Source organism: Crinia signifera, chromosome 8 (genome assembly GCF_055691185.1).
Source record: "Crinia signifera chromosome 8, ASM5569118v1, whole genome shotgun sequence".
Lineage (NCBI taxonomy): Eukaryota > Metazoa > Chordata > Amphibia > Anura > Myobatrachidae > Crinia > Crinia signifera.
The window spans coordinates 19,227,763-19,243,309 of record NC_139224.1 but is presented as its reverse complement, the minus strand read 5'-3'; the positions used below and the strand labels follow the sequence as shown (position 1 = coordinate 19,243,309).

The 15,547-nt window shown below is 43.5% G+C and overlaps 1 protein-coding gene across 1 annotated transcript in view; it reads left to right on the top strand.

Moving 5' to 3' along the window:
* The window catches only part of GGA1 (golgi associated, gamma adaptin ear containing, ARF binding protein 1), a 56,888-nt gene that overhangs the window by 29,619 nt on the left and 11,722 nt on the right, over positions 1-15,547 (top strand). The window contains exons 10-13 of the mRNA XM_083155908.1: positions 2,982-3,089; positions 3,176-3,337; positions 6,080-6,141; positions 7,052-7,185. Coding sequence (XP_083012034.1) covers positions 2,982-3,089; positions 3,176-3,337; positions 6,080-6,141; positions 7,052-7,185 — 466 coding nt within the window. The remainder of the gene's footprint in view (positions 1-2,981; positions 3,090-3,175; positions 3,338-6,079; positions 6,142-7,051; positions 7,186-15,547) is intronic.

Sequence of the window (15,547 nt, the reverse complement as noted above, 5' to 3'; positions counted from 1 at the left end):
CGGGGACATGCTGTATGTACGTGTGTTCTTCATACTGTGCAAATTACGGTGACATGCTGTATGTACGTGTGTTCTTCATACTGTACAATTTACGGTGACATGCTGTATGTACGTGTGTTCTTCATACTGTACAGATTACGGTGTCATACTGTATGTACGTGTGTTCTTCATACTGTACAAATAACGGTGACATGCTGTATGTATGTGTGTTCTTCATGCTGTACAAATTACGGTGACATGCTGTATGTATATGTGTTCTTCATGCTGTACAAATTACGGTGACATCCTGTGTATTTGTGTGCTTCATACTGTACAAATTACGGTGACATACTGTATGTATATGTGCTTCATACTGTACAAATTACGGTGACATACTGTATGTATATGTGTTCTTCATGCTGTACAAATTACGGTGACATACTGTATGTATATGTGTTCTTCATACTGTGCAAATTACGGTGTCATACTGTATGTATATGTGTGCTTCATACTGTACAAATTACGGTGACATACTGTATGTATATGTGTTCTTCATACTGTGCAAATTACGGTGTCATACTGTATGTATTTGTGTGCTTCATGCTGTACAAATTACGGTGTCATACTGTATGTATATGTCTTCTTCATACTGTGCAAATTACGGTGTCATACTGTATGTATGTGTGTGCTTCATACTGTACAAATTACGGTGACATACTGTATGTATATGTGTTCTTCATGCTGTACAAATTATGGTGACACACTCTGTATATGTACTGTACTTCATACTGTGCAAATTACGGTGACACACTATGTATATGTACTGTACTTCATACTGTGCAAATTACGGTGTCATACTGTATGTACGTGTGTTCTTCATACTGTACAAATTACGGTGACATGCTGTATGTACGTGTGTTCTTCATACTGTGCAAATTACGGTGACATGCTGTATGTACGTGTGTTCTTCATACTGTACAATTTACGGTGACATGCTGTATGTACGTGTGTTCTTCATACTGTACAGATTACGGTGTCATACTGTATGTACGTGTGTTCTTCATACTGTACAAATAACGGTGACATGCTGTATGTATGTGTGTTCTTCATGCTGTACAAATTACGGTGACATGCTGTATGTATGTGTGTTCTTCATGCTGTACAAATTACGGTGACATCCTGTGTATTTGTGTGCTTCATACTGTACAAATTACGGTGACATACTGTATGTATATGTGCTTCATACTGTACAAATTACGGTGACATACTGTATGTATATGTGTTCTTCATGCTGTACAAATTACGGTGACATACTGTATGTATATGTGTTCTTCATACTGTGCAAATTACGGTGTCATACTGTATGTATATGTGTGCTTCATACTGTACAAATTACGGTGTCATACTGTATGTATATGTGTTCTTCATGCTGTGCAAATTACGGTGTCATACTGTATGTATGTGTGTGCTTCATACTGTACAAATTACGGTGACATACTGTATGTATATGTGTTCTTCATGCTGTACAAATTATGGTGACACACTCTGTATATGTACTGTACTTCATACTGTGCAAATTACGGTGACACACTATGTATATGTACTGTACTTCATACTGTGCAAATTACGGTGTCATACTGTATGTGCGTGTGTTCTTCATACTGTACAAATAACGGTGACATACTGTATGTATATGTGTGCTTCATGCTGTACAAATTACGGTGTCATACTGTATGTATATGTGTGCTTCATGCTGTACAAATTACGGTGACATGCTGTATGTATATGTGTGCTTCATGCTGTACAAATTACGGTGACATGCTGTATGTATATGTGTGCTTCATGCTGTACAAATTACGGTGACATACTGTATGTGTGTGCTTCATACTGTACAAATTACGGTGACATACTGTATGTATATGTGTTCTTCATACTGTGCAAATTACGGTGTCATACTGTATGTATGTGTGCTTCATACTGTGCAAATTACGGTGTCATACTGTATGTATATGTGTGCTTCATACTGTGCAAATTACGGTGTCATACTGTATGTATGTGTGTGCTTCATACTGTACAAATTACGGTGTCATACTGTATGTATGTGTGTGCTTCATACTGTACAAATAACGGTGACATACTGTATGTATGTGTTCTTCATGCTGTACAAATTATGGTGACTTACTGTATGTATGTGTGCTTCATACTGTACAAATTACGGTCACATACTGTATGTATTTGTGTGCTTCAAGCTGTACAAACTACGGTCACATACTGTATGTATGTGTGCTTCATACGGTGACATACTGTATGTGTGTATGTATGTGTGCTTCATACGGTGACATACTGTATGTATGTGTGCTTCATACTGTGACATACTGTATGTATGTGTTCTTCATACTGTACAAATTACGGTGTCATACTGTATGTATATGTGTTCTTCATACTGTGCAAATTACGGTGTCATACTGTATGTATGTGTGCTTCATACTGTACAAATTACGGTGTCATACTGTATGTATATGTGTGCTTCATACTGTGCAAATTACGGTGTCATACTGTATGTATGTGTGCTTCATACTGTACAAATTACGGTGTCATACTGTATGTATATGTGTGCTTCATACTGTGCAAATTACGGTGTCATACTGTATGTATGTGTGTGCTTCATACTGTGCAAATTACGGTGACATACTGTATGTATGTGTTCTTCATGCTGTACAAATTATGGTGACTTACTGTATGTATGTGTGCTTCAGACTGTACAAATTACGGTCACATACTGTATGTATGTGTGCTTCATACGGTGACATACTGTATGTATGTATGTATGTATGTGTGCTTCATACGGTGACATACTGTATGTATGTGTGCTTCATACGGTGACATACTGTATGTGTTCTTCATGCTGTATAGATGGTTTGCCGTAGACAATCTTCGTTAGCAGCACAGTTCTAATTCTCGAGTTGTTGTTTATTTCCATTTTCTTATTCTTTATTTTGTAGCGGAAATCTTGCAGGCCAATGATAGCTTAACACAGGTCATCAATACTTACCGACAATTGGTGACAGGGGAGGAAGTAAATGGAGAAGTGTCATCTGCCAGCATGCCAGGTAAGGGGGGTCAGCAAGTCATTAGATGCCTCTTTTTCTGTGAGCTCCGTTCTTGCTTTAATCTCTTGTGTTTTCTTATCACTCAGCCAGCTCTTCTGCATTGCTTGATCTCTCAGGACTGGACATGACTCCAACAGCCACCCCTTCCTACCCTTCTGTTCCATCACAGCCCCTGCAGTACCCCTCCACGCTCCCTACGCAGCTCGCCACATCAGTGTCTCTGCTAGATGATGAGCTCATGACTCTAGGTAAGGAAGAAGGCTGTGGATGGAACATTTGACATTGCTTTTATATCTAGTAATGTTTAGATAAATTGATGATTTGTTAGTTGGAACAGACTGTGTCCTGTCCCCGTTCCATTCGGGGACAGGACACAGAGTTAATGATCAGGGTGGCAGAGGTTTGATATATTCTAAGAAAAGCAGATGAGGAGAGAGGGCCCTGCTCGTGAGAGCTTAGAAACATAGAATTTGACGGCAGATAAGAACCATTTTTCCCATCTAGTCTACCCCTTACATTCTAAAGGGGAGGGGCAGACAGACATGGGTGACACAGAAGGGGAGGGCCAGACAGACATGGGTGACACAGAAGGGGAGGGCCAGACAGACATGGGTGACAAAGAAGGGGAGGGCCAGACAGATATGGGTGACAAAGAAGGGGAGGGCCAGACAGACATGGGTGACAAAGAAGGGGAGGGCCAGACAGACATGGGTGACAAAGAAGGGGAGGGCCAGACAGACATGGGTGACACAGAAGGGGAGGGCCAGACAGACATGGGTGACACAGATGGGGAGGGCCAGACAGACATGGGTGACACAGATGGGGAGGGCCAGACAGACATGGGTGACACAGAAGGGGAGGGCCTGACAGACATGGGTGACACAGAAGGGGAGGGGCAGACGGGGGGGGGGTGACACAGAAGGGGAGGGGCATACAGGGGTGACACAGAAGGGGAAGAAGTGAGCAGAAACTAAAGGTTAGGCTCAAGTGTGCTCAGTTGAAGATCCTGCTTAATTGAGAATGCCCACCTAAGGTAAGGTGACTGCTCCTATTACTTTCCTGCCTAAGGCAGTCATCCTCATAGCCAAGCCCAACGCTACCCGCTCAGCACTGTTGCCGGCTCTGAGAGCCGCTCCGAGTACCGCCCGCCAACTTCCTCTGCCGCTGCTGCCGGGAGCCGCAGCCCGAGCCTGTCAAAATATGACAGGCAGCTGTGCCGGCAGCGGGCTCAGCACACCTCACAGGCAGCACAGCGGTGCCCTCTCGGTATAGTGTGTAGAGACGTTGCTGCTGTCAGTGGTCAGCCAGGAGGAGGCAGGTGCAGGAAGTGACTCCTTACAGATGTAGACACATTAAAGATTGGAGGAGCTGAGTGTAAGTAAGAAGATAACTAACCACTAATGAAGGGGGCCAACTGTGCATTGTAGAGCAGGAGGGGGGCATTCTGTATATGGGGAAATGCTCTGGGCGTTCTGTATATGGAGAAATGCTCTGGGCATTCTGTGTGTGGGGAACTGCTCTGGGCATTCTGTGTGTGGGGAACTGCTCTGGGCATTCTGTGTGTGGGGAACTGCTCTGGGCATTCTGTGTGTGGGGAACTGCTCTGGGCATTCTGTGTGTGGGGAACTGCTCTGGGCATTCTGTGTGTGGGGAACTGCTCTGGGCATTTTGTACGTGGGGAACTGCTCTGGGCATTTTGTACGTGGGGAACTGCTCTGGGCATTTTGTACGTGGGGAACTGCTCTGGGCATTTTGTACGTGGGGAACTGCTCTGGGCATTTTGTACGTGGGGAACTGCTCTGGGCATTTTGTACGTGGGGAACTGCTCTGGGCATTTTGTACGTGGGGAACTGCTCTGGGCATTTTGTACGTGGGGAACTGCTCTGGGCATTTTGTACGTAGGGAACTGCTCTGGGCATTTTGTATGTGGGGAACTGCTCTGGGCATTTTGTATGTGGGGAACTGCTCTGGGCATTTTGTACGTGGGGAACTGCTCTGGGCATTTTGTACGTGGGGAACTGCTCTGGGCATTTTGTACGTGGGGAACTGCTCTGGGCATTTTGTACGTGGGGAACTGCTCTGGGCATTTTGTACGTGGGGAACTGCTCTGGGCATTTTGTACGTGGGGAACTGCTCTGGGCATTTTGTACGTGGGGAACTGCTCTGGGCATTTTGTACGTGGGGAACTGCTCTGGGCATTTTGTACGTGGGGAACTGCTCTGGGCATTTTGTACGTGGGGAACTGCTCTGGGCATTTTGTACGTGGGGAACTGCTCTGGGCATTTTGTACGTGGGGAACTGCTCTGGGCATTCTGTACGTGGGGAACTGCTCTGGGCATTACCATTAAAGCACTGGAGTTATGGTTGCTGGAAATGGGCCTCTATATACCTATGTAGATATTCCTTTAAAAAACAGACTTTGCAGCTAGTATAGTAATTTACCACATTAACAATGTATAGTGTATTTCTGATTAATTTAATGTTATCTTCATTGAAAAAAAAAAAAAAAAAATACTTTTCTATCAAAAATAAGGACATTTCTAAGTAACCCCAAACTTTTGAACGGTAGTGTACTCCAGAAATGACAGCAGCCTCCTGATTGGATGGCTGAACACACTGCTAGTACTGACAGCAGCTTTCTGATTGGATGGCCCTAACATGCTTTAATACAGTACAAGTAGTAATTTTATACAAAGTGCTGTCTCCCAGTGTAATCGAGCTACAGGTTCATACACTTTATTATATTTCTTCAGTCAAAATTACTTGGAGTTTTATTCTGTTCATCCATTCAGTAGTGAAAGCTCCCCACACAGGGGGCTCAGATATTGGTTTGGGAAATCATGTGCAGTTTATGCATTATGAAAACTACTGGGGATATGCAGTGCGGTCACAATGTGAAAGTGAGATGAGCCGGTTATATAATGTGATGGGATTGTTATTTACAAAATAGCATTGTAGATGTGTTACACTACTCTGTGCTCTTCTTTTAGGTATAAATGATCCTGTCCCTGCTGCCCAAACTGTAGAGTCTTCATCGTGGAACAGTTTTCAGGTAATCGCCCGCTTTTGGCTGAGGGTCAGGTCAGCCCTGTATGGGAATAAGCAGCCCAGAACCACCGGCTGAGGGTCAGGTCAGCCCTGTATGGGAATAAGCAGCCCAGAACCACCAGTTGAGGGTCAGGTCAGCCCTGTATGGCAATCAGCAGCCCAGAACCACCAGTTGAGGGTCGGGTCAGCCCTGTATGACATTAAGCAGCCCAGAACCACCAGTTGAGGGTCGGGTCAGCCCTGTATGACATTAAGCAGCCCAGAACCACCGGCTGATGATCAGGTCAGCCCTGTATGGCAATCAGCAGCCCAGAACCACCAGTTGAGGGTCGGGTCAGCCCTGTATGGCAATCAGCAGCCCAGAACCACCAGTTGAGGGTCAGGTCAGTGTTGTATGGCAATAAGCAGCCCAGAACCACCAGCTTCCGGCTGAGGGTCAGGTCAGTGCTGTATGGCAATCGTCAGCCCAGAACCACCGGCTGAGGGTCAGGTCAGCCCTGTATGGCAATAAGCAGCCCAGAACCAACAGTGATCCTTTGTGACATCCTGTCATATTTGATAGCAGCTATCTGGGGTTACTGTTAAGCTCCGTACACATGAAGCAATATGATTGCTGAGCAATATATTGCTCAGTGTCTCAAGAGATGGTCTCTGATGAAAAGGAGACACTGTTGGAGGAAGCCGCAGGGGGACACAGCTCGTTGCCGGGAAGCTGCTCATGGTCCTGCGACCATTGCAGGGCTGGTCATGGGAGCGCGCTCCTAGGGACAGTCGCACCGTATGCACCAGGATATGCCCGGTGACTGTGTGTACGGGGCTTTACTGTGCCTATAGAGTGGAAGGTGTTGAGCGCCAGGGGTTGGTGTTCCCTTATTAATCTCACTTCCCACTAACCACTGATCTTTCTTCCATAGTCTTCAGAAACATACACTGACTCGTCCCTCCCTCAGACGGCAGCCCACGCTTCCAAAGCTTTGGACGAGCTTGATCTACTTGGAAAAACCCTTCTTGAGCAATCCCTGCCAGCCTCCACATTGCATGTCCGATGGTGAGGTTACTGTTATTTCTGTATTACTGAGATATATGGAAATAACTGGACTGTTCTTACTCGTGTGAGAGGGACAGAAATGCATCAAGTCATCCGTTAAGATCCGGTGTTCAGCGACGTCTTGTCTGAGCTTTAGTTAACTTAAAACCTTTTGTCCTGTATCAGGCTAGGGGAAGGTTGTGACCTTGGAGGATAGCTTGTAGATGATGTCATCAATGACCACATTCTACTTGCATTTCATGCACTGAGCCCCTAATCCAGCTTTATTACACTGTGGTCTCAGTTATCCGGCCTGTCACATGGTAGTGACCTGAGGAACAGCTAGGGATTACTTTAGTGCACAGTTTTCCTCTGGTTATCTGTCAAATCCCCAGTGTGTATGGACCTTAATACTACGGTAGATGGTCTATTGAATGGGACTCTTCATAATTTGGTCACTTTTTGTGGATGTCTTCATGTTTTCTTTTTTTTTGAATAAATTTTTATTTCCGGATAAAATGAAAGGAATACATGTAATATACATAATGCACTGTGATATAATATAGATATCAAGATACAAATCAGAATTACACATCCTCGTACGTTTAGCTCAAATTCAATTGACAAAGATATTAAAGCTCAGTTACAAAGGGAGCATTTCAGTATTCATATCAAATTCTGTAGATTATCAACATTTCACAGTATTTTCATTACCCGGGGTTTTCTAAACTATCTATCTATTAGATATAAGCAGAAAGACAAGAAGACGTAACAAAACAAGACAAGACGAAAGACGGGATGGGTAAGGGAAAGACGGTGGAGAGAGGGGACATATAAAATACTTATTCAAATATGGAATGTTAAGCATTATTTAGAAAATGGAAGGAGATAGTAGGGTTAGAGTTAGGGATATATCAAATACATCAGAGAGTCAGGATATATGAAAAAAAAATTTTTTTAGTAGTGTTTTAATAGTGTTCGAGCCGGGAGCCTTGCACTGGGTGTATTGAAACTTATTTCACAAAAATAGAGAGTTTTGGGCATCATCCAAGGTCTCAATAAAAGGGGACCATTTTTGACGGAATTTCCTTGGACCTCTCAACGGGTCTACACAAAAAATTTTCCATTCAAACAGAGCTGACTGCAGTAGCATATGCTTGACCATTTCAAGCCGAGGGGCATTGGGTGTGGTCCAGTGTTTTAGAACAGATTTCCTGGCCACTGTAATTATGATTACGATAAGTGGAAGAAAATTAGTATCTATTTTATTAGTGGGCCATTTTGAAAAGTTAAGGCCCATCAATGCTGCCGGCTCGAACGCAAAAGAAACATGGAAAATATCTTTAAGATATGACAATATTTTATTCCAGAATTTTCTTACTCTATGACAACCCCACATACAGTGTTGAAAGTCTGCTTTTGTCACAGAGCATTTGGGGCAAATACCGGTTTCAGAGGTGACCATATGACGTCTTCTATAGGGAGAGATATAAGCTCTATGAAGCGTATAAAAATGGACTTCTTGGTAGTAAGATGCCATTAGGGCTTTGTGTGAAACAGATAGAAGAGCGGTAAAGTCCTCCGAAGAAATCAACGAGGGGATGTCTTGCTGCCATTTGATTAAGAGGTTATTAAGCTGGGTGTTATTGGAGATATCAGGGTCAACAACAAGCTTATATAGAAATTTCAATTTATAGTTTCTGAATTGCAAATAGTCGAGTAATGAGTCAATGTTCGTGACTTGTGAGAGAAGTTTGGTTTTTCCAAGAGGTTTGTTAATGATCTGGAAAGACTTAAGATAGTGGCATATTTGTAGATACATAAATCTGTGCTTCTCCGGTAACTTGAATTTAGTAGAAAGGGTTTCAAATGAAAGTAGGCAGCCGCCTGGGTCGAAAATTTTTGAAGATGTGTCGAGGCCTTTTGCTTTCCACTGATAGAACCATGCATTTTCCAGGGATGGGGCAAAGTTAGGGTTACCCCACAGTGGTATAAATTGTGAGCTGTGAGGATTTCTAGATAATTTTTTATTCAGCAACAACCATGACTTATAAGTATCGGTAAATAAGATATGTGAATAAATTTCCTCAGGGATTTTAGATCGTGGAGATTGCAAAAGAGCGGCTGGGGAGTATGGGGAAAAAATAGCGTGTTCAATTTCTAAATCTGTATAAACTTCCTTATTGAGTAGCCAATCGCTAGAATACCTAAAAAATATAGCAAGTGAATAAGATAAAAGATCTGGAATCCCCAATCCACCGTTCGCTCTAGAAGACCTCAACCTCGTTTTTGCAATCCTAGGACGTTTCCCTTTCCAAATAAAATTAGAAAAAATCTGCTCTAAATTTTTAATGTCTAGTTTTTTCAGGGCCAAGGGTATCATTTGCATGCAATACAAGATCTTGGGAAAGGCAATCGATTTAATAATGGCTGCTCTACCCAGTAACGACAGAGGGAGGGAAGACCATGATTGAAGTTAAGTTTAATTTCAGAGATTACTGGTGGGAAGTTAAGAGAATACATCTGCTCTAATTGGGCTGGGATTTTAATACCTAAGTATTTGAAATGTTTATTGTTAATCAAAAAGGGAATTTGGATAGCTTCCAGAGCTTTTGGGTCATAGGCGCCTAGTGGGACTAATTCCGATTTTGTCCAATTAACCTGAAATCCTGATCTTATTCCAAAAGATTTTATTAAATTTAAAATGGCCGGGATAGTCGGGGTGGGCTTAGAAATAAAAATAAGAGCGTCGTCCGCAAAAAGGGCTATCTTAAGTTCTTGTTGTTTAATAGTTATACCTTGAATCAGGGGAGAGGAACGGATCGCTGCTGCTAAAGGCTCAACGGCCAAGTCAAAAAGGATAGGGGAAAGGGGACATCCCTGCCTTGTGCCTCTTTGTAGGGTGAAATATGTAGAACATAGGCCATTACAATTAACTGAGGATCTAGGAGTGTTATATAAGATTTGAATTATTTCAACAAATTGATCTGGGAAGCCAAAGTTTTTCAGGGTTTTGTAAAGGTGAGGCCAAAGGACCATATCGAATGCCTTCTCTGCGTCGAGAGCCAAAACCATATTGGGTAGGCCATCTGACGCAGAGAAGGCACCCGAATTCTTAATAGCAGCCACTACTCTTCTAACATTAGTCACGGCATGCCTCCCCGTCACAAAGCCCGACTGATCTTTATGTATCAGAAAGGGAAGGATGGGTTTCATTCTTTCCGACAGAATTTTTGTAAAAATTTTAAAATCAATGTTAAGAAGAGAGATCGGTCTATATGAGCCTGGGAGGCTAAGATCTCTTCCCTGTTTAGGAATGACCTTTATGGTCGCATCAGAAAAATAAATTGGGAGGGTGCCAGATGTTATTATAAAATTAAAAAATTGGGTTAGAGGGTGGGAAATATAGTCTGAGAGGATTTTAAAAAATTCTGTTGAAAAGCCGTCAGGGCCCGGGGCTTTGGCTTGTTTTAGTTGATTTATCGCCCATTTCACCTCTTCGATTGTAATTTTGGATATCAAAGTCTCCGAATATTGTGCAGGTAATTGAGGCAAAGGCAATAGGTCCCAGGAAGTTTGTTCAGATGGAAGGGAGTTTGTATTGTCATGGGTTTGTGGGGTAGAGTAGAGCTTTTCATAGTAGTCTTTCATGGTTTCAGCAATCTGTTCCTCGTTCCTAGTCAGATCACCACTGTCTAGGCGCAGAGGGTGGATCGTATTTATCTGTCTAGGTCCTCTTAGCAGATTAGTCATCATCTTACCTATCTTGTTCCCATGGGCATAAAATTTAGCATCTACGTTAAATTGATATTTATCCCCATGTATTTTTAAATATTCTTTAAGGGTTAGTTGCGCATTTTGGAGGTTTTTCCTATTCAAAAGTGAGGGGTCAAGTTTAAAATTTTGGTAGGCACAAGTAAGGTTATTTTGTAAGGAAATATAGTCCTCTTTATATTTCTTCTTTAATTTACTGGAGTAAGCTATCAGATCTACCCTTATTACAGACTTAGCAGTCATCCAATAAATGTCTGGTTTGGAAGTTTCATATTCTTCATTGGTTTTAGCATATCTTTTCCAAAAAGATATTAATTTATCTTTAAAGGAGTGGGATTTAATTAAATGGGATGGAAATTTCCATGAGGGAGGTTTCTTTAAACGAGGTTCAAGAGATAGAGTAATTGAAATTAAACCATGGTCTGATAGCAAAGGGGGGGAAATTTTGGGGTTATTAATTTTCGTGATTAGATTTTCCGCAATAAGGATATAGTCCAATCTAGACCATGTTTGGTGAGTAAGGGATTGACAGGTAAACTCAGAACCTGTGGGGTTCAGGGTTCTCCAGGAATCGAGAAGATGAAGGGATTTCAAAATATAAGGTATTCCGACTCTAGGCGAAGAAGGGGAACGTTTTGGAGTAGGGTATCTATCTAACACATAGGATGCAACGAGGTTGAGGTCTCCACAAACTATTAGGTTTTCCTGATCATATCCGAGCAATATCGAAATCAGATTAGTAAAAAATATTCTGTCATATTTAGTAGGAGCATAAACATTAGCCACTGTTAATACTACATTACCCAGCGAAAGCCTTGAGATGACATACTTGCCCCCAGAGTCGGCTTTAAGTAAGTCAGCTGTCAGCTGGAGATTTTTACGTGCCAGTGTAATCACACCACAAGATTTTGATGTGTGGGAGGCCGATCCAACAACTTTCCAGCCCAGTATATTTAATTTTTTAACCTCCTCTGGAAGCAGGTGTGTCTCCTGTAAGCAGGCGACATCCACATTTTGTTTCGTTAAATAGGTCAGAAGTTTACGGCGTTTGGCCGGAGTGTGTATACCACGAATATTTAAAGAAGCAATATTAATAGCCATATTGTCCTAAGTAATACAAAATCAATACCTTCCATTTCTTTGCATAGGTGATATAAAAGGGAAACACATTAGGGAGAGGGTAGACATAGACAGAGACAAACATAAAAACAACATAGATGCAGCAATAATCAAAAACAGTAACTTTTGGACTTCCTACATTGATAATGTCACAGTAACACCATGACAACATTATATTAATTATGTCATAAAATGACAGGTAGGAGGGCATCTCTTCGAAAATATGAGATGCTCTCATGTCAGGGGCAGCAAAGCTCCATTTCCAGAGGGGGGGGATATGTAGGGTTAACCTTACAAAGCGGCAACTTAGGTTGAACATCAAAACTTATTATTAGTTCTTCCAAAGCATTTAGGAGGGAGGAAGAAGGGGAAAGGTTCAAATAAAACCGTTAGTAGGAAATAGCAAGGATATTTTCCTTCAGGTGTGAGGTGTATCAGAAATATCTTCCTGTAGTTCCCGAGTTGGGCCTGATGAGAGGAAGCTTTCGGCTTTTTTGGGATCCTTAAAATCCTTAAAACCCGTAGGGGTAACGATCCTTAGGGTAGCAGGATACATAACGTAGAATTTTCTTTTTTCATTAACTAGTTTAGTGCACACAGGGGTGAAAGCCCGTCGAGCCCTGGATATTTCCATTGAAAAGTCCTGAAATACCCTTAAGGGGTGTTGTTCCCACATAATAGGTTGAATCTTGCGGGAGGCAGACCAAATGGCTTGTCTGTGTAAGAAATTTAGCACTTTGAAAATAACCACTCTAGGTTTCAATGAAGTGTTTTCCTGCGGAGTAGCGGGGCCCAGTCTGTGGATTCTTTCAATAACGAGGTCGGCACAGATTTGCTCTATTTGTAATATCTTAGGCAAAGTGTGCCTGACTAAGCGCTCTAGTGCGGATCCTTTGACCGACTCAGGGATCCCTGCTATACGCAGGTTATTGCGTCGCAGTCTATTTTCAATATTTTGGAGAGAGTCAGTAAGTCGTATGTTTTCTTGAGAGATAGTGGCTACTGTGCGCTTCAACTCATGGATGTCATCAGAGTTGCTACTAATGCGGGATTCCGCCTCAGAGACCCTGGTCGTTAGACCTGAGATTTGCGCGGTGATATCTTGTACTGCCTGGTTTAGCAGTGGGGAGACGGTAGATTGTATAGCGGCAATAAGGTCCCTGTAATGTAGCGCAGCTAGGCTAGCGCTGTCTGAAATACCTGTGCCCTTCATTCTGTCCTCGGGAATTGGCTTCTTAGACGCTGGAAGGGATACTGCGTCTTTCTCCTCCGCCGCCATGTTGTCTCCGCGGCGTTTGTCTTGTCGCTGCTGTAACGGAGCTGAGGGCTGTTGTTTACCCGTCGCGGCTGGACCAAGAAATTTGTCCATGTCGGAGGATTGTCTGCGGGGGGATCGGGACCGGGTTCTGGTAGGTTTCGGCAGTTTGATGCTGTGTTTAATCCCTCTGTCAACGGAGCTGCGTGGATGTGCTGCTCATCCACTCATGCCGGAAGCGGAAGTCCTCGGATGTCTTCTTCATGTTACACAATAGTCTTCTCAATTGGCATGACCTCTGTTGATGTCCTACTTGACCTTTTTCACAGGCATCCCCATCCTTGGTTCTCTAAACACACTAATGCTGGACATACACTTGAGCAACTTGCATCTAACCATTCAACTAGCTGATTGGTTGGATTAAAAATCTGGTCCTGAATGGGAGCGAATGACAATCAGCAATTTGCTCACTTATCCAAGAAAATGGACAAAAGCATTCAGTCAAATTGTTTAAATCAAACAGATTCAACTACAGCACCTCGTCTGACTGACCTGGCAGTACAGCTACGGGACCTCGTCTAAGCGACAAGTTTTGTCCATCTCCAGATTTTGGGAGCAAATTGCTGATGTAGTTGCCCAAATATATACAGTTTAGCATTGTTTAAAAAAAAAAAATAAAAAAAAAAAGATTTATCGTTTCTTTCAACTGTTCTATGGTTTCACATACATTTGACACAATTTTGTCCAGTATATAAATCCTATGACTTGTTGGCTGGTTCTTAGTCAGAGGCTGCTGGTACATTTGTGCCAAATACCGCTATGGACCTTTCTATGGTGTACAGCCAGGCGCTTGTCGGTGCAAGGACTGCACCCTCCTTCATCCACTAGGTGTCACTGGATTTACACTAGGGAATAGAAGGTGACCACAGGGAGCATGGGAACTTTAAATATAAATTAGTGTGACCAACTCCTCCCCTTCTACTTACCCTTCCAGGCAATCATAAAGATTGTGCCCGAAAGGGCGCATGACACATTTTGGCTCACTCCTGGGCTTTTTTTGTAATTAGGGCACAAAGCAGCAAGAATTGCCATTGAGGACAGGGAGATAGTTGCTGCTACTATCTGCCTGTGACGCGGGAGCCGGCTGCTGCCGCGGTATGCACCCGGCTCCCCGGCTGACAGAGACCACCGTCTCTGGAGATGTAACGGGCACCGCTCATACGAGGCGCACGCCTGATCCTCCTCCACCCCACCGCCGACGGCAGTGCCGCAGCACTGTAAGTATTACCCTGCCTCCCTGTTAGAGCGGAGGTCAGGGAACACAAGTGGTGGTGCAGCAGAGGGTTTATTTTAAACCTGGCGCCATTATGGAGACGGAGCTGCCGGGAGGGGGGCGGAGTCACCGCGCGGTGCTCCCAGCAGCCCTGGCAATCCCTGGCGTTCCTGTATGTCGCGGCGGCCATTTTCTTTGTACTTTGGCACCGCTGAACACGCTGCTGGAGGCTCCTCTGTCGCACTGTAGATCCCATCACAGGCTACAGTTGGGAGATTTCTTGTCTCCTGGTGACCGTCCTGCTGAAAGCTCTACCCGGTCTGTAAATTACAGTGGGGTTTAGAGCTAGGTGAAGACTGTTTGGGCTGTGTTCAAATAGGCTTTAGGCTCTGGGACAGCTCCTTTCTTTCACTGTCTCTCCCTCCAGTACTTCTGACTGGCAAACCTACATCTACTCTCTGTATAAGTGTGGTACTGTGTACTTATTGTTACAATGGCAGGGGGTAACTCCAAGAGAGTTGCTTGCAAGAAGTGTAATGCAAAATTTACACCACCTACAGAGGGAGTTTTACTTTGTGATAAATGCAGTTAACCCCCCGCTGGCAGTCTCCTGTGCATACCCCTGTCCGGGCATCACTTGCTGATGTCATGTCCCAGTTATCTTCTGAGCTCTCAGCAGCTCAAAAAGATAGAGACATCCAGAAACCAGCAGGTCTCTAGAACGTCTGCTGTAGAAGGCTTAAAAAAAAGCTCTGGCCCCAGGGCCAGCAGAGGGCGCTGATGCATCCTCTTCAAGCGAGGTGTCTTCAAGGGCATTAAACCCCCCCCCCCCCTCTTTTACAAAGAAAGAGGTTGCTTCCACAGTCTGTGGATTTAGGTGATTATGATGATATGCCTGATCTTGCGGAGGGTGAGTTTGCTCCCCCAGAGGAGGAGGAAGATGTTTTAGCATTTGATACGCA